Source organism: Zalophus californianus, chromosome 11 (assembly GCF_009762305.2).
Source record: "Zalophus californianus isolate mZalCal1 chromosome 11, mZalCal1.pri.v2, whole genome shotgun sequence".
NCBI lineage: Eukaryota > Metazoa > Chordata > Mammalia > Carnivora > Otariidae > Zalophus > Zalophus californianus.
In genome coordinates, this window is record NC_045605.1 from 111,180,874 (window position 1) to 111,203,090 (window position 22,217).

General features: G+C 62.1%; 2 protein-coding genes across 6 annotated transcripts in view; both read left to right on the forward strand.

The window, feature by feature from the left end:
- Window positions 1-15,758, forward strand: part of CARS1 (cysteinyl-tRNA synthetase 1) — a 46,058-nt gene extending 30,300 nt beyond the window's left edge. For 3 of the 4 annotated variants that reach the window (XM_027580091.1, XM_027580089.1, XM_027580092.1), the window contains 13 exons: window positions 896-1,008; window positions 1,464-1,592; window positions 1,992-2,121; window positions 2,229-2,332; window positions 2,755-2,852; window positions 3,019-3,208; window positions 3,365-3,433; window positions 5,794-5,875; window positions 11,878-11,958; window positions 12,511-12,578; window positions 14,374-14,433; window positions 14,872-14,955; window positions 15,439-15,758. In XM_027580091.1, coding sequence (XP_027435892.1) covers window positions 896-1,008; window positions 1,464-1,592; window positions 1,992-2,121; window positions 2,229-2,332; window positions 2,755-2,852; window positions 3,019-3,208; window positions 3,365-3,433; window positions 5,794-5,875; window positions 11,878-11,958; window positions 12,511-12,578; window positions 14,374-14,433; window positions 14,872-14,955; window positions 15,439-15,588 — 1,358 coding nt within the window. In that variant the 3' untranslated portion in view covers window positions 15,589-15,758. The remainder of the gene's footprint in view (window positions 1-895; window positions 1,009-1,463; window positions 1,593-1,991; window positions 2,122-2,228; window positions 2,333-2,754; window positions 2,853-3,018; window positions 3,209-3,364; window positions 3,434-5,793; window positions 5,876-11,877; window positions 11,959-12,510; window positions 12,579-14,373; window positions 14,434-14,871; window positions 14,956-15,438) is intronic. The other variant, XM_027580088.2, reaches the window with a different exon arrangement.
- A 5,412-nt stretch (window positions 15,759-21,170) lies between these two features.
- Window positions 21,171-22,217, forward strand: part of NAP1L4 (nucleosome assembly protein 1 like 4) — a 45,759-nt gene continuing 44,712 nt past the window's right edge. For both annotated transcript variants that reach the window (XM_027578419.1, XM_027578417.1), the window contains exon 1: window positions 21,171-21,303. The gene's annotated coding sequence lies outside the window, so the exon portion shown is untranslated. The remainder of the gene's footprint in view (window positions 21,304-22,217) is intronic.

Below are 22,217 nucleotides of genomic sequence, written 5' to 3' on the forward strand. Positions count from 1 at the left end.
GTTGTAGCCATCGGGTCCGTTGTAAAAAGATGCTCAGCGCACTCTCCCTCCCAACTGCTGTCAGGGCGGCTTCGCGGTTGCCTGACTCCGCACTTGAAAGGTGGTGGTCATTGAGGTCAGGCCGCGTTGGCAACCCTGGACACTAGGCCGGGTCTGTCGTTACCGTTCTGGAGTTTCCACGAGGGGGCGACAGCACCCAGGGAAAGGCAGCATTGAGGCCATGCACCGGGGACCGCGCTGAAGGCCCTGGTGCTGCTCCCACTCACCGGGTCACCGCCTGAAGGAGACTGACTGCTGGTATTTGTTTTCGTGGCCACTAAGGCGCTCCACGGGTCCTGCGTGTGGTCCAGAGAGTCTCCTATGGTGATCGGTGATTGTGCACACCTTTCCTGTCGCTCCCGCCTGACATAGGCCGTGTCTGCCTTCCCGGGGGGCCTCATCCGGGAAGCGAACTTGACCTGATTTGCCACCTCTGGGGCCAAGGGGCCACATCCAGCAGGATCCACTGGTCCTCAGACACTGGGAGCTGTGCAGACCGTTGGCACGAGGCCCCACCTGCAAGAGCTGCCACCAAATACCATGGCCTCACCCCTCAGACCCGAGAGCCGTGGCTTACCCTAGACCCGGGCCGCAGCTGTGGGGGGTGGGCGGGGAGAGGGGTATCTGGGGAGCCGGCAGGTGTGGTTCAGGTCCCCCGGGAATCGGAGCTTATATGCGGTTTCATACATGGATGCGCTGGGGCAGCGCTAACATCTGGTCGTAGTGAAGCCGCGTGCTGACTGAGGAAATAAGTGGAAATTCGAAGCGTTGGCCAGTAGCCCCCAGAAGCGGCCTTGCAGTGACATGGTTCTGTCCACCAGGCAGCATTGGGTGACCCGCTTCCTCGTGTCCGCAGGTGACCTGAGCATCTCGGCAGACCGCCTGAGCGAGAAGCGGTCCCCCAACGACTTTGCCCTGTGGAAAGCCTCCAAGCCAGGCGAGCCGTCCTGGCCGTGCCCGTGGGGAAAGGTGTGCTCCCAGGAAGGCGCGGGCTGCAGTGGGGGGCGCGCCCTGTTCTGGGGATCCGGATGCCGCAGACCCTCGTGGGCCTGTGGACATGTGACTTCCCTTCCGGGACTCTGCCCCTGTGCCGCTGGGGTGCGGGTGGGTGGACTACAAGGCCCCTGTGTCCTCACAGCCTTAGACTCTGAGTGGTGCTTGCTGCTGGAGGCCAGTCCACCCTCTGATGTTCCCTGTGACAATGGTCCCGATGGCCCAGGGCTGGGGGAGGGGGTGTTGGCACCTGCCTCTGGTCCGGGCTGGGCAGTTCTGGGAGTAACGTGAGCCTCAGCCCGCCTCGGCCTGCAGTGCTTGCTGGGACCTTGAATAAGGCTCAGAGGTTTTGAGGGTCATGAACACGGGACACTTGAAGGCCTGGACCGAGGGTAGGCTGGTTGGTCACGCGGTCCCGTTTGGATCTTTAGGGGCGTCCGGGATGGCACATCGAATGCTCTGCCATGGCAGGCACTCTCCTGGGAGCCTCGATGGACATTCACGGGGGGGGCTTTGACCTCCGGTTCCCCCACCATGACAACGAGCTGGCCCAGTCGGAGGTAGGTGGAGGCTGGGGTCGCTGTGTCCACTGAGGGGGGGGCTCGAGGCCCCGCCCCGCCCCGTGGTGGTAGAAGCAGCCAGGGGCGCTGCCAGCGAGGTGCTGAGCATGGCCTGATGCCCACATCAGGGTCTGGCTGGTGGGATTTGAACCCTCATTGTTCGGTTTGATTTCCTGCACAAACAGCCTGAGTGTTGGCAACAGACAGGCCTGGATTGGAACCGGCTGTTGCCTCTTGGCTCACTGGTCCAGGGCCATCCCTCTGAGCCCCAGTGGCCCCCGCTCACAGAGCTGCCCCCTCTTCTGCGTCACTGCGTGAACAAAGTACCTGCAGAGCACCCGGCCAGCAGAGGTGCCTCATGGCGCCCCAAGCTCGCCCTCTCCACCCCGTCCCGAGCAGGCCTACTTCGAGAATGACTGCTGGGTGCACTACTTCTTGCACACGGGCCACCTGACCATCGCTGGCTGCAAGATGTCCAAGTCACTCAAAAACTTCATCACCATTAAAGATGCCTTGAAGAAGCACTCCGGTAAGCCTGACCGCCCAGGACCCAAGCGCCCCTTTTTGTGGAGGCATGGTGGCGGTGGCTGCTCGGGGGGCTGAGGGGACCGACCGCAGTGCTGTCCCCTGTCCCAGCACGGCAGCTGCGGCTGGCCTTCCTCATGCACTCCTGGAAGGACACGCTGGATTACTCGAGCAACACCATGGAGTCGGCACTGCAGTATGAGAAGTTCATGAACGTAAGTGCCCCCTCCTCCTCCACTCTGCTGCGCCGGGGTCGTTCCCGCTCCCGTGTCTGCTGATGGGGAACGGGAGGCCGGTGCCGGCAGCTGTACTCTCGGGGGGGGGGCAGTTGGTCCCGCGCCCCTTTCCCGAAACCCATGCTGACCTGCTAGAGTCAGGTGCCCACGTTCCTCTGGTGTCCGTGGGGCACGTTTCCCACACACCTGTCGGCTGCACCGGTATCCCAGGCTAAGCCTGGAACCCGGTCTCCTCTTGAAGGAGAACCTTCCGCTCCCTGTAGCCGCCGGTGCCGTGTCAGCGCCGTGGTTTTCCAGATTATACGTGAAGGAGACGCGCTTCACCGTGATAGCTCTCTCCCGGATACTGCTCGGGTGGAAAAGTCTTCTAAATGAGATTAATCCAAATTTTCTGACCTCAGGAGTTTTTCCTAAATGTGAAAGACATCCTTCGAGCTCCCGTTGATATAACCGGTCGGTTTGAAAAGTGGGAAGATGAAGAATCAGAACTGAACAAGAGGTAGGAGACTTCTCTGGGGTCTGCGAGCACGCCCGTGTTCTGTGCTGCCCCGTGGCAGACCCACCCGCGAGCGTGCTGCGTCCGCGTGGACCGTGTTCCGGCTGCTGGACCGCTCGGGTGCACGTGTGCTGTGTTACTGGCTGACTCTCCCGTTCCTCTTGCTTAGCTTTTATGACAAGAAGGCAGCGGTGCACGAGGCCCTGTGTGACAACGTCGACACACGCACGGTCTTGGAAGAAATGAGGGCTCTGGTCAGCCAGTGCAACCTGTACATGGCGGCCCGGAAGGCCGCCAGGAGGACCCCCAACCGGGCTCTGCTGGAAAGCATCGCTCTGTACCTCACCCACATGCTGAAGGTAGGCAGCCCTCGAACTGCAGGCACCTGAGGCACTCGCCATGCCACGTGCACGCAGGCAGTGGGCCTTGGCCGTGACCGCGGAGGTCCGGTCACCGCGGGCCCCTTCTCAGGACCTCTTGACACACTCATCCTGCACGTCTGTTTCTCTTTGTAGATCTTCGGGGCCATCGAGGAGGAAAGCTCCCTGGGATTCCCAGTGAGAGGACCCGGAACCAGCCTCGATGTGAGTAGAGCACCCCTGGGCACAGAGAAGTCCCTCCCTGGGGGTCGCACCCCCTCCCCGGGAAATGGTGCCCGTGTCGAGGAACACTCTCCTGCCTTCCACACCTGCTCCCTTCCCTTCCTCGCTCCCCTCCTGGGCCAGCCCTGTGGACATTTGGAGGCCCATGTTAGGTCCCACCGGCCCTGGACCTTCCAGACCGAGCCCTGGGGCTCACCTGGACCCGGCTGGGGATTGAACACAGTCAGCTGCCCCGCCCCCCCCCCCCCCCCCGCGTGCGCGAGCTCAACCTTGCTCCCTGACCCACTCTTGGGGGTGCTTGTACTGCCATGTGCCGGCCGTGAGCTCAGTCCCGGATAGCAGGCTCAACGGGACCAACTTTGCTTGAGCTATAGCCGCATGGTAATGGATTCCTGTGCGCTGACATTCTTGCACGCGTGCATTCAGATAGCACACCGGGCGGTGCGTCTGGTCGGGAGAAAGTTCCCCAGCAGTGGCCAGCATCACCCCGGTACTGGCGGTTTCCGCTGCATGATGACCCTCCCTCATGGCACATGCTTGTTCAGGCTCATCTCAGACACTTTTCAGGCCTGATCTTTAATGATTTGATGAGAATGTGTGTGTGGGTATTTAGATCTAACTTATTTAAAGGAAAACAGGAAGCAAGGACAAAGTAAAAAGGCCAAACCCTTTTAGAATTCTGTTTCTGGATGGTAGCTGGTGTGAAGACCCTTCTTCTGCAGGAGGAGCGTACAGCTGTCTCCCCAAGAACTGGCTTCCGAAAAGAAACCAGGTTGTGTCAGGAAGAAGGCCTGCCGAGCTCTGGGCCCACATCCTCCGGGCTCCACTCGCCCTAAAGCTGGTTGGTCTAAAGGCTTTAACCTCCCTCGGTGCTTCTCAGAAAGGAAACCCACACAACTGCTCTCGTCTTGTATACATGATGCTACACACTGAGTTTCTTAGAAAAAGAGAAAGAGAGAAAACACTTTCTGCACTAGAGACAGTCTGCTCTCGAGCTTAAAAACAGTGCTTTTAATGTGCTGGTTGTGTGGGGGCTTTGCGCGTGACCTCAATGGGCCCTTTGAAGGCTGTGTGTGGGAACAAGCAGCCGTGAGGTGACAGGGCAGGCAGCCCTGCCAGGCCAAAGGGCGGGACCCCTTCGTGGGCTTCACAGCTTTTGAAGTTTCTGTGTCAGCTTCCAAATCTGAATTGTTTTAGGAGCGGGGCAGATAGTCTTGATGAGGCCCATACTGAGTGGTGTGCAGTGCACGCGAGTGGGGTCCACAGGGCCACCAGGGCACCCCTCCTCCGCACAGACCCTGCTGGCTGAGGCCTCCGTCCCCCTGCGCCAAGGCTCACCATGGCGGTCTCCGTGCCTGGTGGAGATAAAGAGCAAAAACCCTGATGCCGGTCCCCCTGCATGAGCACGGCGGCCCAGCTGGGTGCAGGACTGGGACATGGGAGGCCAGGTCAGGCCGGGGGCTTGTCAGCCTAGCTGGCTTCTGTGGGTAGTGATTATTACTTCGGTGAGTGAGCCACCGAAGGACTTAATTAAGAGGCAGGGAGAGATTTTGCTTAAAAGCCTACTGGAAAAAGAGGAAAGATGCAAAGGAAAAGATTTTATAAAATCATTGTTTCTCCAGTTTGGATTCTGCTGTCTTTGGTTTTCGTTTCTATCAGGCTTTCCGTGCCAGCACCGCTCCTGGGTTACTGCAGGTAGTTAACTGTGGCGTAGATGCGAACGTGTGTGTGTGTGTGTGTGTGTGTGTGTGTGTGTGTGTGTGTGTGTGTGTGTGTGTGTGTGTGTGTGTGAGAGAGAGAGAGAGAGAGTGTGTGTGTGTGTGTGTGTGAGAGAGAGAGAGAGAGAGAGAGAGAGAGAGAGAGAGACAGTTCTTGGAGACTCTGGTTCCTCTTGTACAAGCGTGTGTGTGGCCACAGGTTGGACGCAGGCACAGCCCGGCTCCATGGTGCTGGCCTCCACTCCCAGCCCAGGAGGGACAGCGTCAGCCTCCCAGAACAGCCTACCCGACAGACACCCACGTTGAACCGTTTATCTGTAAAGACAGGGTTTTTTTTGAATAGCGTGTCTGACCGGAGGCAGAACCACTCCTGTGAGCAGTTGAACAGAGTGGCTTGCAGAACTTGTCGGGCTGGGCCAGGAGGGAAGCTGTCCTCCTGTCTGTGGTCCGCGTCGTCCATGCGGGGACCCGCATACCCGGTGTAGACCAAGTGTTTGGTGGGGGGGTGTGTGTCCCACCTCTGGGACAGCGGCATCCCTGCCCCTTCCAGCCTTCCACGCGCGCCAAGCCCTATCCATAAATAGAGGCCAAGCTTGACTCTGAGTGAACCTGTTCTTTCCGCAGCTGGAGTCCACGGTCATGCCCTACCTGCAGGTGTTGTCTGAGTTCAGAGAAGGCGTGCGAAAAATTGCCCGAGAGCAAAAAGGTGAGGCTCTTCCTTGCTGGGGTTTGTCTGTGTGGGGCCGCCCTGGGCGCCGTCGGGTGTTAGCAGCGCCTGGCCTGGGGCACGACATCTGCAGGGCCGCCCCCCCCACGTCGTGACAGCCACCACGTCTCTCGACACTGGTGTCCCCCTCAGGGCAGGACAGCCGGGTGGGGGCCGAGGACGTGTGTGAGAGGCGGGGTTTCTTCACCTGCATTATTTGAGTGGAAAGGCAGAACGAGGCCCTGAGTGCCCTGCCCTCCCGTCTGCGCGGGGCTCATTTCTACTTTTGGGGCATCTGCAGGCCGGGGGCTCGCCAGTGCCCGTCCTTGCTTCCAGAAGTGATAATGGGGAGCCGGGGGAGTCCCGGTGCCGCCCCAACTGTCATTCTGCTCGGGCGTGGTGGGGGCCAGCTGCCTTGCACTCGAGGGGCCTCCCCCGGGGCCGCCTCATGGCATGCGGCCAGCTGCCCATCACCGACATTCCCGAGGTCGGTCACTGTCGTGTGTCCTTGGAGACTAGGAGAGTGCTGCGTCATTGCAGACCCATTTGGATCGGCTGTGAGCCGGAGCGTGCGTTTCACCCTGCGCTGTCGGGGTGGCCGACGGGCGTGCTGAACCCAGGCGGGGCCGGGTCTGCTCTGCTGCGCTCCGCCCACGTGCATGCTGCCCCATTCAGTGCTCAGCATTTCATAGAGAGTTGGAGCCTTGCCGGGGAGGGTCATGTGGGAGTCGCTCACTGCAAATGCCACCTGTCACCTGCGGTGCCGTGCTCCTTCCCCAGGCCCCTCTGACAGGTAGTTACACCTGGAGCTCCCCTGGCCGCCATCCCTGCAGAGTGGGCCCAGGTGGGGTGCCGTGAGGATGGAGCGGGCAGAGGGCCCGATGGGGTGCTCAGGGAGCTGCTGGAGGGAGCCGCACCTTGGAGATGAAAGAGCAGGCCTGGGCCTGTTCCAGGGAGGGCAGAGCAAGAGGGCAGGAGACCCCAAGGCCATGGGCGCCCCAGGAGGAGCCTGGATCTGACAGTGCTGTTGTGGGGAGCAGGGGGCTTTAGGCCGGGTGTTTGGACCCACTGACTAAACACCCTCTCTCTAGTACCTGGCGCCCTCACTGTTTTAAAGCACTGGAGAAAGCCTGATGGACTCTGCCGGAGCCATGCTGCCTCGTCCAGCCACGTTGACAGCACTGGCATCTCAGCCTCGGGGGGCAGCCAGGGCACCTCTTTCCGGCTGTCCCCCTGCAGCGCAGCATCCTTCCTGGCAGGTGCTGGTGACCGAGAGCCATCGGAGGCCGTGCACAGCACGCAGACCGGGCCAGGGGCTTGCGCAGGCCCTGAGAGTACCTCCTGTCGACTGGCCTGGGGAGGAGTTTGGTTTTACCTCTCCTTGGCTTGCTTTCTCTTTTCGCTTTGTTTTGTTTGTTGCTCAGGCAAACAGACAAAGAGGCCAAATTGCTGAGTCGGGATGATGGTAGTTGTGTCTACGCTGTATGCGCCTTGTCTACCTGCAGTGCTCTCCTGCCCTGAGGCCCAGGTGGAGTGAGGTCATCCTGCCTGAGCCCGTGGCCCAGGACCCACGGACCTGGGGCCCTGCAGATAGGGCGCCTTCTGGGAGCCAGAGACCTGGGGCCTGTGCACTTTGGGCTCCATAGACAAGAAAAGCCTTCTGGGCTGAAGACAGCTCCCCACCTACCAGCAGCAACAGCAGGTACTGAGTCTTTGTTGAGCACCTGGCTGTCCTGTTACCCTGGGCTGGCCACGGAGACAGAATGACAGAGTGAGAAGCTTAGGGTAGGCCTTGAGGTCATGCCTTCAGCCAAGTTTCCCAGGTGCCTGGTGCTCGCCTAACAGGTGAGTAAGACACCGTTTCCCCAATGCCCACAGCTGTGTTGGCCAGAACTCAGCCCTGCCCAGGGAGGACATGCGCTGGGGGGGGGCTGGGGGCGTCTGACTAAGAGAGGCTTGGGAATTTGGGGAGAAGTTAGAAGAGGAGGGAGGCCACGGGTGTGGTCAGAATACCCCTCTCCTTTCATGTTGTTTCATTTTTAGTAAAACCCACGTAATGTATAAAATGTATCATCTAATCAGTCGTGAGCAAGCCCACAGCTCAGGGGCCCTAAGCACGTTCCCGCCATTGTGCAGCCAGCCCCACCATCCGTCCTCAGAACTTTGCATCTTCCCCAATGGAGACTCTGTCCCCATGAAACAGTGACCCCTACCACTCTCCCCAGTGTCCACCGTCCACTCTCTGTCCCCAGAAGTCACCGACCCCCATCCCTCCCCTGGCCCCAGCGCCCACCATCCATTCTCTGTGTGAATCTGACCCCCCCCAAGGGCCTCGTACACGGAGAATCCTGTAGTATTTGTCATTTCGTGACTTGCTTATTTCAGTCGGTGTGATTGGTGTCCTTTAGGTCCATCCCCACTGTGGCAGGTGTCAGAATTTCCTTCCTCTTTAAGGCTGGGTCATCTACCACTGTGTGCATAGATGACATTTTGCTCATTCGTTTGTCCGTGGGCAGGTTCTGTGGCCTTCTGTGTCCTCTCCTGAGTTTCCCTTCAGTGGCCTGACAGGTCTCCCTGTTCAGTGCCCAGTCTGTTCTCCGCTCTTGTCTCTGGCCCCAATGGTTGTAGCCAGCCCTGGCAGATCCGCTCCCTCCCCATGCCCACATGCCTCTGGGTGCCTGAGCTCTGTGGACTCTGTGAGCCCCATGCCAGGCAGGGACGGGCCTGGGCCGGGCCATCTCGGCCTGCGAGGGAAGTGCTGACGGGGTGTCTCTACTCGGTGTGTTCGCACAAAGTGCTTCTGAGCTGTTGCTCGTTAGCAGTGATCACAATGGAAAGCGTCTTTTTCTAGAACCTGCTACAATCTGAGCCTCTTGGAGTCAACAGGAGTGCGAGGTGCTTGTGGCTGGCCCACGTGGCCAGGGGCGCCCCAGCGACCACACCCGGGGAAGCCCGTCTTCCTCTTCTGGGCACTTAGCAGCTGGGAAACTGCTTCCCTCCTTGGAAGAGCGTGCCCACGGTTGTGGCCGTGCCTTTGTGGTCTCACCCTCGGGAGCAGTTGTCCTGCGTGTGCCCTGCTTCTCGGGGTGGCCTCTGCTGTCCCAGGGCACAGCCCCACCTCCCCCGGCGCTGCTTCTCCATGTGACGGCCCTGCTCCGTCCAGGCTTCTCCCCTAGCTCCCGGCTGCACAGCCGGAGCTGCGGACCTGGACCTGCCCGGGGCGGACACTCCCCAAAGCCTAGTGTTGCTGCTGGCGGCATTGCAGGTGGTGGAGCGGGCTGTCCCTAGGAGGGGCCCCATGGGGGTCATGGGGCTGTTGCATGTGTGACTCTTGGAAGAACCCCGTGTCCCACGCTGTCTCCACGCCCTTGCCAACGCTTGTCATTTCCTGGCTGTACAAAGACGGTTGTCAGTCCTGGCAGTCTGTGGGGCATCTCCATGGGGCTCTGCTGCAGGCTTCCCTGGTGGTGTGTGGTGTGGAGCCCCGTTCCCTGCACCTCGTGGCCACGTGTGCCTCTCCTCTGGAGAGCTGTCCCTTCAGGCCCTGTGCCCGTGTCTCGTGGGGTCATTCATCCTGTCACTGGCTTGTGGGAGCTCTTCATTGTGCACGCTGGGCCTGGTCAGTATGTGACTCGGAAGGCAGGGGAGGAGAAGGCGAGCCCCCAAAGTAATCAAAAGGTTTGGAAGGTTGGTGTGTGTGTGTGTCGGGGGGGGGCGGATTCTGAGCTGTGTGGACAGAGCAGGTGTCACCGTGATGGTGGTGGCCATCGTCCTCGGCTCTGCGGAGCCCACACCCAGAGGACAGCATGGGCCTGGAGTTCCTACCACCAGGCAGGGAGCCGACGGTCAGCTGATGGTGGTGATGGCGGCCCCTGGCTTCCTTTCCTTCCAGTTCTGGTTAGCTTGCCCCAGCTCCTGCCCCAGGGTCAGCCCTCCACAGGGGCTATCGGCAGGGCGAGGGCAGGGAGCAAGGATAAAGGGTGTTGTCCCATCAGCCATGCTGGGAAGGCTGGAGAGGCAGAGATGGCTTTTCCTTGAGCAGTGTTGGGAAGCTTCCTGGAGGTGGCTGTGCTTGTGGGGGCGTGGAAGTCCTCTGAGATCCGTTCATCATTCATCTATCCCACAGCAAGTGGCCCCATGGGCCCCGGCCGCACAAGGCGCAGCGGAGGGCAGGGCGTGTGCATGCCCGGTCTGCGTCGGTGGCTTGGGCAGGAGTGGGGGCTGGCGTCGGGTTTCTGGTGTAGGCGTCCCTCACAGCCCTGTGGCGAGGGCGTGCAGAACTACTTGGGGTGGGCCGGCAGTGCAGGCAGATGTCCGAGGGAGGGCTGAGGATGCGGCAGACGCTGGTCGCGGTGCGTCCACAGTACGACGAGACCAGGTGCAGGCCTCCTGTCCCCTGACGTCCTGGGATTTGTCGCCGTCAGAGCTTTCTGAGACGGATTGTGCCCCATGCCCTGTGGCAGCCCAGCTTCCACGCTGACTTCCCCCGGGGCCCGTTTAGCACAGGCTGGGCCTGTGGGGGACTTGGCGGGCCAGGGGGCCTTCTGGGAGCTGGGGGGCAGGCCAGTCTGAGACCTGGCTTTGAAAGACAGCTGCCCCCAGAATGCCTCATCCTCAGTGCCACCAGACCCTGTGAGCAGAGCTGCGCTAGCCTGCTCCCACACGTGGCACCTTATGGCTCCTCGCAGCTGCTCTCAGGGACGGCCACATGTCCCCACTGCACAGACATGAGAGGTGGGGCTGCGTTACCCGCCACCCGCCCTGTTCTGACTGCAGCTGAGTCTCCTTCACCGAAGTCAGTTTCTCACCCCCGAGCTTCTGAGTGAGGCCCCACGTGCTCTTCATTCTCAGCGGCGGCAAACGGACAGCCTCTCCCTGCCGTGTGGTCCCCGGTGCTGAGCCTCCTGGGAACAGGGCCCGTACTTCTGACCCTGCAGGGACCGTGCCGTTCAGGCCTGAAGGCCACACGGGTGCTCTTTTCGTCCCTGCCCACTCTGCCCACTGTGTGTGCTGGCGTGTACCGTCTTTCTTAGAAAAGTCACTTCAAAGCCCGTGGGATGGCCAGGCTCTGCGCCTTCTCCTGGGCTTCCCAGGCCCTCTGCCCATTCCAGCCACACCTGAGGTGTGCCGAGGCCTGGCCGAGAGCCGCGTACCCACAGTGGAGCTAGTGTTTGATGCCGTGTCGCTGCAGCACAGCATGGACACCTGTCCGCCCTGGCCTCCAGCGCTTCCCGATCCCTTGGCTGGGCCTTGCACATCGGTGAGAGATGCTGGCCGCTGTGGGCTTCACCCCAACCTCCAGACCCAGTTCTGGCTCTCGCTGGTGGGTGCTTGGAACCCAGCGGCTCCTGGGCCTAGCCGCCTCGCCACAAGGACGTTTGGAGGACGGGAGGTGCATGTGGATGCGGGAGCACAGTTCATGAGGCGAGGGGCTGAGGGAGCATGGAGCACCGGAGCGGGTTCCTGACAGCCGCCGACACACTCGTCCTAGCCGGACGTTTCTCTGTGCCAGGCAGGCCTGACCAGGGCGTGAAGAGTGCGGGGAGCCTTAGCAGCATTTCTGGGTGGCCTCAGAGCACGTGTGGCCTTGGGTCCCTGGGTCCTGGAGTGTGGAACATGGCTGCCTTTCTGAATCGCTGTGCCAGGGCTGTCGGGTCTGGACACCTTCCCGGTTGACCAGGGAGCTTGGGGGGGGGGGGGGTGTTTCTGAGCCTCTTTTCTGGGAGGAGAAACCTAATTTTCCTGGACCAGCTGCCCACTTGGCTTTGGGCGGCCCTGACTTCCTGCTCTGAATCCCCAGGAGCTGCGTGGGTGCATCTTCAGATGGCACCTGCCTCAGAACGGGGTCCTAAGGCGGTGCACAAACCGTCGCCCTCGCTGGCAGCCACGTCCTTTGTGCCTGGGCCACGGCTCCCTCCAGAGCACTTGGGAAGGTGCACACTGGGCGCGTCCTGGTGCTCCTTGTGTGTCTGGTTGGACTGAACCACTGTCTTTGTCCACAGTCCCTGAGGTCCTGCAACTGAGCGATGCCCTGCGGGATGACATCCTGCCCGAGCTCGGGGTGCGGTTTGAAGATCACGAAGGTGGGTCCTCCTGGCCACGTCTGGGGGCCCATCATCAGGAACTTCGGGCGTGGTGGGCAGGGACATGGGAGGGATGCTGGGGTTGGGAGCTGGTTTTGAAAGAATTCCAGGACGGGGTCAGAGGTCAAGGGGTTTTTACCATGAGGAGTCCCAGAGTGGCACCCCTGTGGCCCCAAGGGGGTGGCCTTGTAGGTTTATTGCTCTAGTTGTTCTGGATACCTCCCGTGTCTGACAGGCATGCGGCCTGACTGCGTATTGCTGCTGGGCACCGGCCACCCTTCCTTATGATCTGTCCCTTGGCAGATGGCCTGCAGGACTGCTGGCCAGTTTCACCCAGTGTCTGTTGACATCGTGGGGGTTTCGGCTGCACGGGAAATTATAGATTCTAATACTCAGGTGACATGTCCCATTTCATGATCTCTGGCCCCCGTGTCATGAGTGGTGAGGCCTCCTCATGTTCCAGTTAACGTGGAAGCACCATGAGCAGCAAGGGGGCGCGAGGGCCACGGGGGCGGGGGGGCTGGGCCCCACCTCTCCCACTTGGCTTTTCAGGGCTGCCGACCGTGGTCAAGCTTGGGGACAGAGAGGCCTTGCTGCGGGAGAGAGAGGAGAAGAGACGGGTGAGTGGCTGGAGCGGCCGCGTGTTGATAGGAATGAGAGATGGCTGGTGCTGTGCGCTTTGCCCTGGCAGAGCTCCCGTGTGGGGACCCAGCATCTAGAAGCGTCGGAAGGAGCCCTAGCTGGACGCGGGCCACGGGGCAGGGTGGTAACAGAGCAAGGTCTGCCTTCTAAGGAAGGATCCTCTTTTTAAAAAGCGACCCCCGGAGTTCAAGGGAGAACTTTCAGTAAACCGTGCAGCTGACATGTTTGGCCACGGCTTGCCCTGTGGTGTGTCCTTTGCCCCTATGGGAGGACCTGCCGGTCACACCTCCGTCTGCCCAGGAAGCGGGGGGCAGGTGCCAGGGGGCCGGGCGCACGAGCAGTGCCGGCGGGAGGTGCTTGTGGGCGCGGGAGCGTGGCTCACGAGACGAGCGCCTGGGCAGGTGCCGACAGCCGGTGCTGAGCTGCGGCAGACCCGCCACCGCTGAGCGTCCCCGGGAGCTGAGGAGGCCCTATCGGCTCCTCCCGTTTCTGCCCCATTTGCTCGCCCGGCTTAGTGGCCCTTCCCTGGGGCCAGGCTCTCGCCTCACCTTGGGCAGCACAGCAGGTGGCCCAGCCACAGAGGTGACATGGGGCTGGCTGAGCCTCCCACCACCCCGGGTGGGGTGAAGAAGCAAACGCCCCGCTTGCTGCCCCACCCCCCCACCCCGGTCGCTCTGCCTAGAGAAGGTGCGCACAGGGCATAAAGGCAGATGGGGCTCTGATGGGGGTAGCAGGGGGGCAGCCCTGCCTGCTGGGGGCCCCGCCTGTGGTTCTTGCTCTGGCCGGGGTCTGCCGCGCGTCCTCCTGTAGTTCCTGTCTGCCCGCCAAGTGGGGCCTGTCCCAGCCGGCTGTGCTGAACGGGCATGAGGACTGCGGCCTCCCCCGCCCCCCGAACCTTCCCCCGGGGGGACAAACACGGTCCTCACCAAGAAAGCAGCCACCGAGCCCGTACCAGGCCGCCTCTCTGCGCACTCCCAGCCAGCCTCCTCTGCCCCAGTGGTTGCTTTTCCCGAGCCCGTGGCCCCTGCTTGCGGGGAACTTCGCTCCACTCCCCGCTGCACCGGCCCTGCCCTGCCCTCACCGAGTACCACGATTCTCTGGCCCCACACTTACCTGTACCCCGCCGCCCACCTGACAGCTTAGCTGACCAGGAAGCCCCGAAACCTAGGATGTCCATGAGCGCATCGTGACTCCACTCCCCAAAGCTGTGGCTCCTTCCTGTCAGCGGTGGTACAGCTCGGGCCCTGCACCTCCCCTCAACGGGAGCCCCCCAGCACCGAGGCTGGGCATCCCCTCCCCTCCCCTAGCTGCCAGGGTGCCCCCCCCAGCCCTGCCCTGACTGCAGGCGGGGGTGGGCTCCTGGCCTCCAGCCTGTCTCCGGCAACCCCCCACTGCCCTTCACCCACACAGTTAACCCCGGCTCCTTCCCTGGCCCAGGCTGCGCGGCCTGGTCCCTGCTGACCCTGCCCTCCTCCCCCACGTTCTGTAGCCCCTCTCGATGCTGTCCCTGCTCACCCACCCAACGGAGCCCCCCCGCCCCAGCTCGGCTCACTGCTCCTTTCTTCGCGTCTGCCGGGCCCCAGACCTCGTGTGTGCCGTTCTCTGCTTCCGCATGTCTGGAGCGGGGCCCGGCGCCCACACGGGCCGCTGAGAGTCTCCCCAGGCCCTAATGGGGAGGGCTCCCCGCCCCCCCTGGGGTGGCTAGGTCGGTGTCCAGGTGAGGGCAATGGGGGGCCGGCTCCCTGGCTCATGGGGCCCCCTCCGCTCCTGTAGGTTGAAGACGAGAAGAGGAAGAAGAAGGAGGAGGCCGCCAGGAGAAAACGGGGGCAAGAGGTAAGCAGCTGTCTGTGTGGGGCCTGCGCCTGCCCAGGCGGAAGGGGACACTCGGACCCCGTGTCCCACTCTCTGTGCCTCCCTGGGGCCCGGCCAGGTCCCCGCTCTGTCTGTGCCAACTGCAGTGCCCTCCCGGCCTCGCCACACAGCCCCACAGGGCGCCCCGAGTGCAGGGAGGCCCGAGGCCCTGGAGAGGGAGAGGCCGGGTGCGGAGCCGCCCCGGGCAGCCCTGGGCTCCGTGCCGCTGTGATGGCTTCAGACGGCCTTGCCACTGTTCCTGGAGGACAAGCAGGACGCTCCGTGTTGAGTTGTCGCCCCTCTGACTGCTCCACCCGTCCTCTGTCACCCTCTCAGTCCCGGGGCTGGGCTGGGGGCGACGCGCGGTCAGGCCTTCCCCGCGCGCGGCTGGGCTGCGGTGACCAGGGCTCTGTGTCCCAGGCAGCGAAGCTGGCCAGGATGAAGATCCCACCCAGTGAGATGTTCTTGTTGGAAAGTGACAAATACTCCAAGTTTGATGAAAACGTAAGAGTCTCTCTCTTTTTTTTCTTTTCAGAACCTTGTTAGAATGCTAAATTGGGGGTGATGGGGACCTCCAGCCTTGGACAAGCAGCTTTTCTGTTTGGGGTGCAGTTTGCGGGAGGCGCCCCAAGTGTCCAGGGCGGCCTCCCTCCAGGCTGGCCAGAGGTGTGGCAGGGAGGCCGTGGCACTGTCCCCAGACCCTTCCTTACTGGTTCTGATACGTATTTGCTGCTTTCCTTTTTGCCAGCCCTATCAGAACTGAGTCACGTTGACCCAAAGGGGGGGGTCAGTGGCCTCGCCCCCAGGTGGGAGGGTGCCCCCAGCCGGTTGCTCACTCCTCAGCGGCCGGGAGAGGCACCGCCATGGGGGTGCGCTACAGCGGAGCATGTGTGAGTCCCCGCCCAGGCGTGTCCTGGGGCTGAGCCCATGGGCTCCAAGAGGGGGGTTGGGCGCGCCCTGCTGACCCTGTGCTCTCCGTGTTCTCAGGGTTTGCCCACACATGACACTGAAGGCAAGGAGTTGAGCAAAGGGCAAGCCAAGAAGCTGAAGAAGCTCTTTGAAGCTCAGGAGAAGCTCTACAAGGAGTATTTGCAAATGGTGCAAAATGGAAGCTTCCAACAAAACAGTGGGGACTGAGCTTGAAGCCATCGGTGGCCTGACTTTCTGTCTGCATCCTTAGTGACGGTGCCCCGTGTTCTGATCCTGTTTACAGCGGTGCTCGGGTCCTGAGACCAGGACTCCGTTCACAGAGGCCCACGCCATCTTCGGCGCCAAGACTTCAGTAATAAATGTTTCCAGACAGCGAGGCTGGGCGTCCTGTGTGCCGTCGAGCTCACGGCCAGCGCCTGTGTGGGGCCTGCTCGGGGCTGCTGGCTCAGCAGGTCACGGCTTCAGTGCTCGGGTCAGTGGAGCTGCTTCAGCCAGCCGAGAAATTTCTGCCCCGTGCAGATTGCTATCGGCTAATCTCTGGTGTCTGGGTGCTTTTGGAGGTATTTAAGTAGGAAAAAGACAGGCTCAAACTGGCAAGCCCGCTGACACCGCACACAAAGGCTGCGCGGTCGGGCCCTCTGGTTCTGAGGAGTAGACACACCGCAGCGATCCTGCGGCACCCACGCCCCAGGGACGACCAAGGGCTGGCTCAGCAGGCGTGCCCTGCCCTGCCCTGCCCTACCCTACCCACGTCCGCACGGCTGCCTGCTGAGATAAGGGGGGGAGGTCGCGGCACACACAGCGGGGCGGCGTTTGTCACCAGGTCCCAGCGTGGGGAGCGCCCCGCCTCGGACGAGCTTCCCTGCCTTGCCTGGTGAGGGTGCGAGCAGAGCCCTGCAGAAGGCAGGCGCCGGGTCAGCCCTGTGACGGCAGAGGACAGAGGTGCTGGTGCTGGGCTGTCAGGTCGGGACACGCTGTCCGAGTCTCACCGGGCCGTGACGGCAGCGCCGAGCCACGCTGTCCCCGGGGGGAGCGGGCCCCGTCTGGTTGTGGGCACCCTCAGCCCTTGTCCCCATGACCCCTCTGGTAGGAGACTCCGAGAGACACCCCACTTGCTGCAGTGTTGTTCACGGAGCCGGTGGGACAGCCGCCTGTGCGACTTGGTGGTACTGCAGGCACGGGGAGCACGTGCTCATGAAACAAGGGGGCCTGCTCTGGTGTTGAGACCCCCGACCTCTCAGCCTTGTAAACGTTTTGCATACAAACATTAAACCAGTAAGATGACAAGGCCCCAAAACTCAGTGAAACAAACTCGTTCCGGGTAGGTCACCCCAAAACTTAGTGGCCGAAAGCAGCCATTGCCTTACTACCCTCCCTGGTGCCTCTCGGTCGGTCCGGTGCCTTTTGGGATGTAACCTCAGAGGTCACATAGCGTGACTGCTGCCATCCTCCCGGCATGCAGGCCGTCCCAGACGCCCGCCACGCTCCCCGGGGTGCGGTGGCGAGGTTCCAGAACAGGGCGAGGGCCTGGCAACATCATGGTGGCCTCTGCTGGTGCAGGGACTTGCTGCTTTGCTCTGCGTCTGCCACGGGTTTACGCTAAGGTCAAAAAGTGCAGAGAAGTGAGGGTTCATTCAAGTGTTTGGTCGTTGGCATTGTTGTGAAACTCTATTGGGGGACCAAGCAAACACTCTATTGACAGCAGCAACCCAAATGTTAACGTAAGAGAAAAAATACAAGTGTAAAAGCGAAGGAGTTAAGGAAAGCCACAATACTCCCAAATATGAATTAGAAACAACAACATGTACTTTCAAATCCACTTTCAAATAGTCGGGGCTTCCTGGCTGTGGAGACAGAGGGCAAACCCGGCTGCTGGGGGTCCCCGGAGAGCCAGACTCGGGGCTCAGTGCCACCCCTCTCCCTGGAGAAGGGGGGCCCGCTCCAGGTCTAGAGCAGAAGTACCAGGACACCCCAAGCCATCTGTCCCCAAAGGGAAGCCCTCAAGGACCAAGGAGGTCATGTCAGAAAGGGGACAAATCAGAAGGGCATCGTGCTGGTGCAAATACTGCATGATTCCATGTCGGTGACGTTCCTGATGTGCTAGACCTGTAGGAACAGAGTGTGGGGGGCTTGTGTTTGTGGGGGGCTCCGGGCCGCGGCTCTGTGCTCTGGCCGGCACGATGGCACCGTGGGGGGGACCTTTCACAAGGGCACACGGGACCCCACTGGCCCTCAGCATCTTGGGAATCTCTCCTGCAACATAAAACCGCCTTGGGAGCTTCCACCGGCCGAGGTGGGGACAACTTGAGTCTTGAAAGCAAGGATTGATTGAAATCTGGGCACGTATACTTATTTTCAGAAGCGAAGGAAGCCAAGAAATAATAATCTGTCCCCCCTGGACGTGGAGTTTGCATCCACTTCTTACTGGGCGGACTTAGTTACTTCTCCACGGCAGAATTGAGGCTGCCTCCACAGGGCGTATGGGAACCGGACTCGGGCCCCCAGCGGCCCCAGCGGAAAGCACCCGCTAACAGAACTGACGGGATGCTACGCACAGAAAGCCCCCGTTCGCCAACCCGAGTGCAGCACCTGATCTAGGACAGGCCTACGGCTGCCGACATTCCCCGGTCACAGCAGGTGCCAAGGTGTCACCTTGCAGGTGGCTCGTAGGTCATGGGGGCCAGGGGAGATGTGCGTGTCACCTTATGGTGCCAGACTCTGCGGGCCCCCCTCCTGCCCCAGCCCTGGGTCTCAGCATCGCCCAGAGGGGGACAAGCACAGGATCCGGATCTGGGCAGGGGTGATGCCAGAGGAGCGAGGCGGTGCGTCTCACTTCCCGTTCACGGGCAAAGGCGCAGTCAGGGGTGCCGCCGGGGAGCAACCGGGCTCTGGGACGCCCGGGCTGCTGGGCCATCCAGGGGCCCCGGTGCCGGGGTGTTGTGCCGGGAGGAGGAGGCCGACCAGAATGGCAGAGACGCAGGACGCGGGAGCCTTGTTGGGTTTGAGCACACCGGCCTGGAGACGGCCTGAGCGGTGGCCTCTGTCCCGACATCATCCTCTCCGCTTTTCTGCGTGAAACTTTTCATGACCAGATGTCTTTTAAAGCACGCCACCAGGAAATCCTCTCGTCTTCCAGGAAGGATGCCAGCCCTGCTGTGCTGCCTCAGGAACAGGTGAGCAGGAGGTTGGCCTACGCCCTGGCCGCTTGGAGGGAGAGACAGGGGGCCTGGGGGGGGGCAGTGAATTGAGGGGCCTCCGTCAGAGTCACAGCCCCTGCCCCCCCCGGCAGGTCCCCTCGGGTAGGCTGTTGAGCAGTGTCCTCAGTGCCCCACAGGCTGCAGGAGAACCTTCTGGAACAAGATGGGGTGGGGTGGAAATTTTTTTTTTTAAAGATTTTTTTTTTTTTTTTTGAGAGAGAGAGAGAATGAGAGAGAGAGCACAAGAGGGAAGAGGGTCAGAGAAGCAGACTCCCTGCCGAGCAGGGAGCCCGATGCGGGACTCGATCCCGGGACTCCGGGATCATGACCTGAGTCGAAGGCAGTCGCTTAACAACTGAGTCACCCAGGCGCCCGAAATTTTTTTTGGAAAGTATATTAATTCACCTGTGACAAGTACGTGCAAGAAACCCCTTTTTTTTTTAAAGATTTTATTTATTTGCGAGAGAGAGAATGAGAGACAGAGAGCACGAGAGGGAAGAGGGTCAGAGGGAGAAGCAGACTCCCCACCGAGCAGGGAGCCCGATGTGGGACTCAATCCCGGGATTGCGGGATCATGACGTGAGCCAAAGGCAGTCGCCCAACCAGTTGAGCCACCCAGGCGCCCGTTCCTTTGTTCCCTTTAACAGGAAAATACATTTGCTATGACTTAACGCTTCATGTAAGTCAATCCATTTATGGCTGTATTGGGGGGCGAAATACAGTCATGGTGCCCACGCCTGGGCTGCTTTCTCCAAGCAGAGTCTGGGCCACTGGTGGACCCAGGAGGTGGCGCTTCTGGCCCCTCAGAGGGTGGCTCGGGATGCAGGCTCCACAGTGGCTGCTCCTGGTCATTCTGAGCACCGGGGCCTGTGGGGACCATTTGTTGTCTGGAGCATGGTGCAGGCTAAGCCACTCATAGGACAGACTTAGGAGAGCCTCATAGCAGGGGCAAAAGGAAGGGCCCAGGCTCCAGCTCTAAGACCCCCACCCACCCTTGTCCTCAGGCATTTAGACCCCTCCCTCGGCGGGGGGTGGGGTCTTCGGAACAGTCCACACCCGCATCAGGCTGTTCCGCGCGCCAGTGTTCTAACTCTCCAGCAAACCTGTGAAATGGGGACTACAAGTGCCCATGATTGACAGATGGAGAAACTGAGCCACAGGCTGTCAGGGACACCCAGCTATATTTGGGAAGGTCAGGGATTTGGCCCCAGGGGTCTGACCCAGGAACACTTGCCCTTTTACTCCTGTTCTGCACCGCACAGCCTGCTGTCCAGGATGACTAACGGGGCACACCTCACTGTGTGCTGTGAGCCGAATGGCAGCCCCCTAAGGAATTCAGCCCCAGCTCCTGGTTACTTATGCACTTAACACGTGAAGAAAGGTTCTCTGCACATGTGATCGAGTTAAAATGAGGCCACTACAGTAGTCCTAATGTAGTGACCACAGGAGAGGCCAAGTGAGGATGGAGACAAAGCCTGGGGGCAGGGGTGGTGGTGGGGAACGTGGCTGCAGCCCAAGACGGCCTGGGGCCCCAGAAGCTGGAAGAGGCAAGGAAGGACCCTTCCCTGGAGTCTTCAGAGGGAGCCCAGTCCTTTGGCACCTGGATTTCTGCCTTCTGGCCTCCAGAACCTCGAGAACATAATTTCTGTTGTGTTTTCTTAAGCACCCCGGTTGGTGGCACTTCGCGGTGTGGCAGCCACAGGAAAATAAAACCGCATTCTCAACGTGTTACAAACAGAAAGGCTTTGGGCACCCCTGGCCCTCTTTCAGGGCAACTCAGTGAAGTGACCCCAGGTTCACAGTGTGCACCACCACCGCCTGCCCATGGGCACTGCTGACCCAGGCACCATTTTTGAAAAAATAGACAAAAATCACGAAACACCTCCCCCCCCCCAACTGCAGATGCAGCCCAGAAAAGAAGAACCTCAGGAAACCCGGGCCTGGGGCGCATGGCTTTCCAACCCAACTGTCATCTTGCTCCAGTTGTTAATTCAACGCTTTTCTACAAACTGTGATGTGATGAGGCTGTGGTTGGTACCCCAGCCCGGCGGCAGGGCCCGCACCTCTGGGCCTCATGGGTGCGGGGGGGTGGGGAGGGGGTTCTGCTCAGGCCGGAGCCAGGCTGACAGCCCGGTGTGCGCGGACGCGGGTGCGCGAGAAGGCGGGACCGAGGGCGAAGCCCATAGGCGGAACTCCGGGATTTGAGGACGCCAGAGGCATGGGCGGTGGGGTCGCCGGAAGTCTGCGGGGTCCGCGCGCCCGTTACTGCAGATGGCACCGAACTGGAAGAGCACCGCGGGCTCGGGATGGGGGGTCAGAGGGCGGGCGGCGGGCGGCGGGCGGCGGCAGGTGCCCTCCACGTATCCTCCGCGTGCCCCGGCCCCTTAAAGAGGCGGAAGGAACGCGAGCGCGCGCTGCCGCAGACGTCACACGCCCGTATTTGCACACGGCTCGAGGGCCTGAGCGCGACGCAGCGTGACGTCCCCCACCATCGCGGCCTCTGACTGGTCGTCGCCGGCGGCGCCGGAGCGTATTTGACTTGCGCCGAGCCCGCCCAACCACAGCCCGTCTTGCTTACGGAGGGCGGGGCGAGGGGCCTCGGCCAATGGAAGGCGGTGTTGTTGGCGGCCACGGCGGCGCAGCCCCTGGAGCGAGCAAGGCCACTGCCGCCGCCGCTGCCGCAGCCGCAGGAGGCGTGAGGAGTGGACGCGAGGCGCTTGCCCGGGTAACGGCGCGCTGGGGCGGCCGGCCAGGGCCCTGAGCCGGGGCAGCGGGGGCCCAGGGCGGCGGGCGCGAGGCCCGGGGCCGCCGTGGGAGCAGGCCTCGGCGGCAGGGGCGGGGCGGCAGCCGGGCTGGCGGGGAGGCCGGCGGGGAGGCCGGGGTGGCGGGCGGCGGCGGGCGGCGGGGAGAGGGCGGCCGTGGGTGACCCCCCCGCCCCGGCCCCCTCCCCGGCGCGGCCCTGAAGGTCAGGAGGCGCTTTGTTTCCGCGTGGCGGTCTGCCCGGCTGGCCGTGACCCCGAGGGGAGCGGTCGCCGCGGGGCCCCTTTGTTTTCGGGGCGCGGGGTTGTGCCTGCGGGGAGGCCGCCCCTCGGGACCGGGACGGGGACGGAGACGGCAAAGTTCCACGTTCGTCTTTGAGCCCCGAGACGCCGGCGGCGCCCACGGCGGTGCGTTTTCACCGGGCTGCCGAGCCGCCGTCCGCCCGGGGCTCGCTTTTCTGAGCGCGCCCGCCGCGTGCCAGCGGAGGACCGTGTGGCCGCGATAAGACCCGCCCGTCCGCGCCCGCGGGCCGTCGGCCGGGGGTGGGGGAGGGTGGTGTCCCCGGGACGCGCTGCTGCGGGTGTGCGCTGTGCTAGGCTCCGAGAGTGGGGAGTCGTGGGTCCGGCACCGCCCCCCCGCAGTGCCGGCTGTGCGGCGGAAGGACGGACGCGGGCCGGGGTGCACCGCGGGGGCGCGGCTCGCCTCCTCGCACGTGCTCTCTGGTTTCGTAATGACCCGGTACCTGGTGTCCTCCGGGCCCACTGCTCGGGAGGCCCTAGGCGCTGGCCGGCCAGTGACCACGGTCCGTCCGAGGCGGCACCGCTTGCGTGCAGGCGCCGGCGGCTCGGACCTGACCCGGCGTTCCTGCTTCTGCAGAGG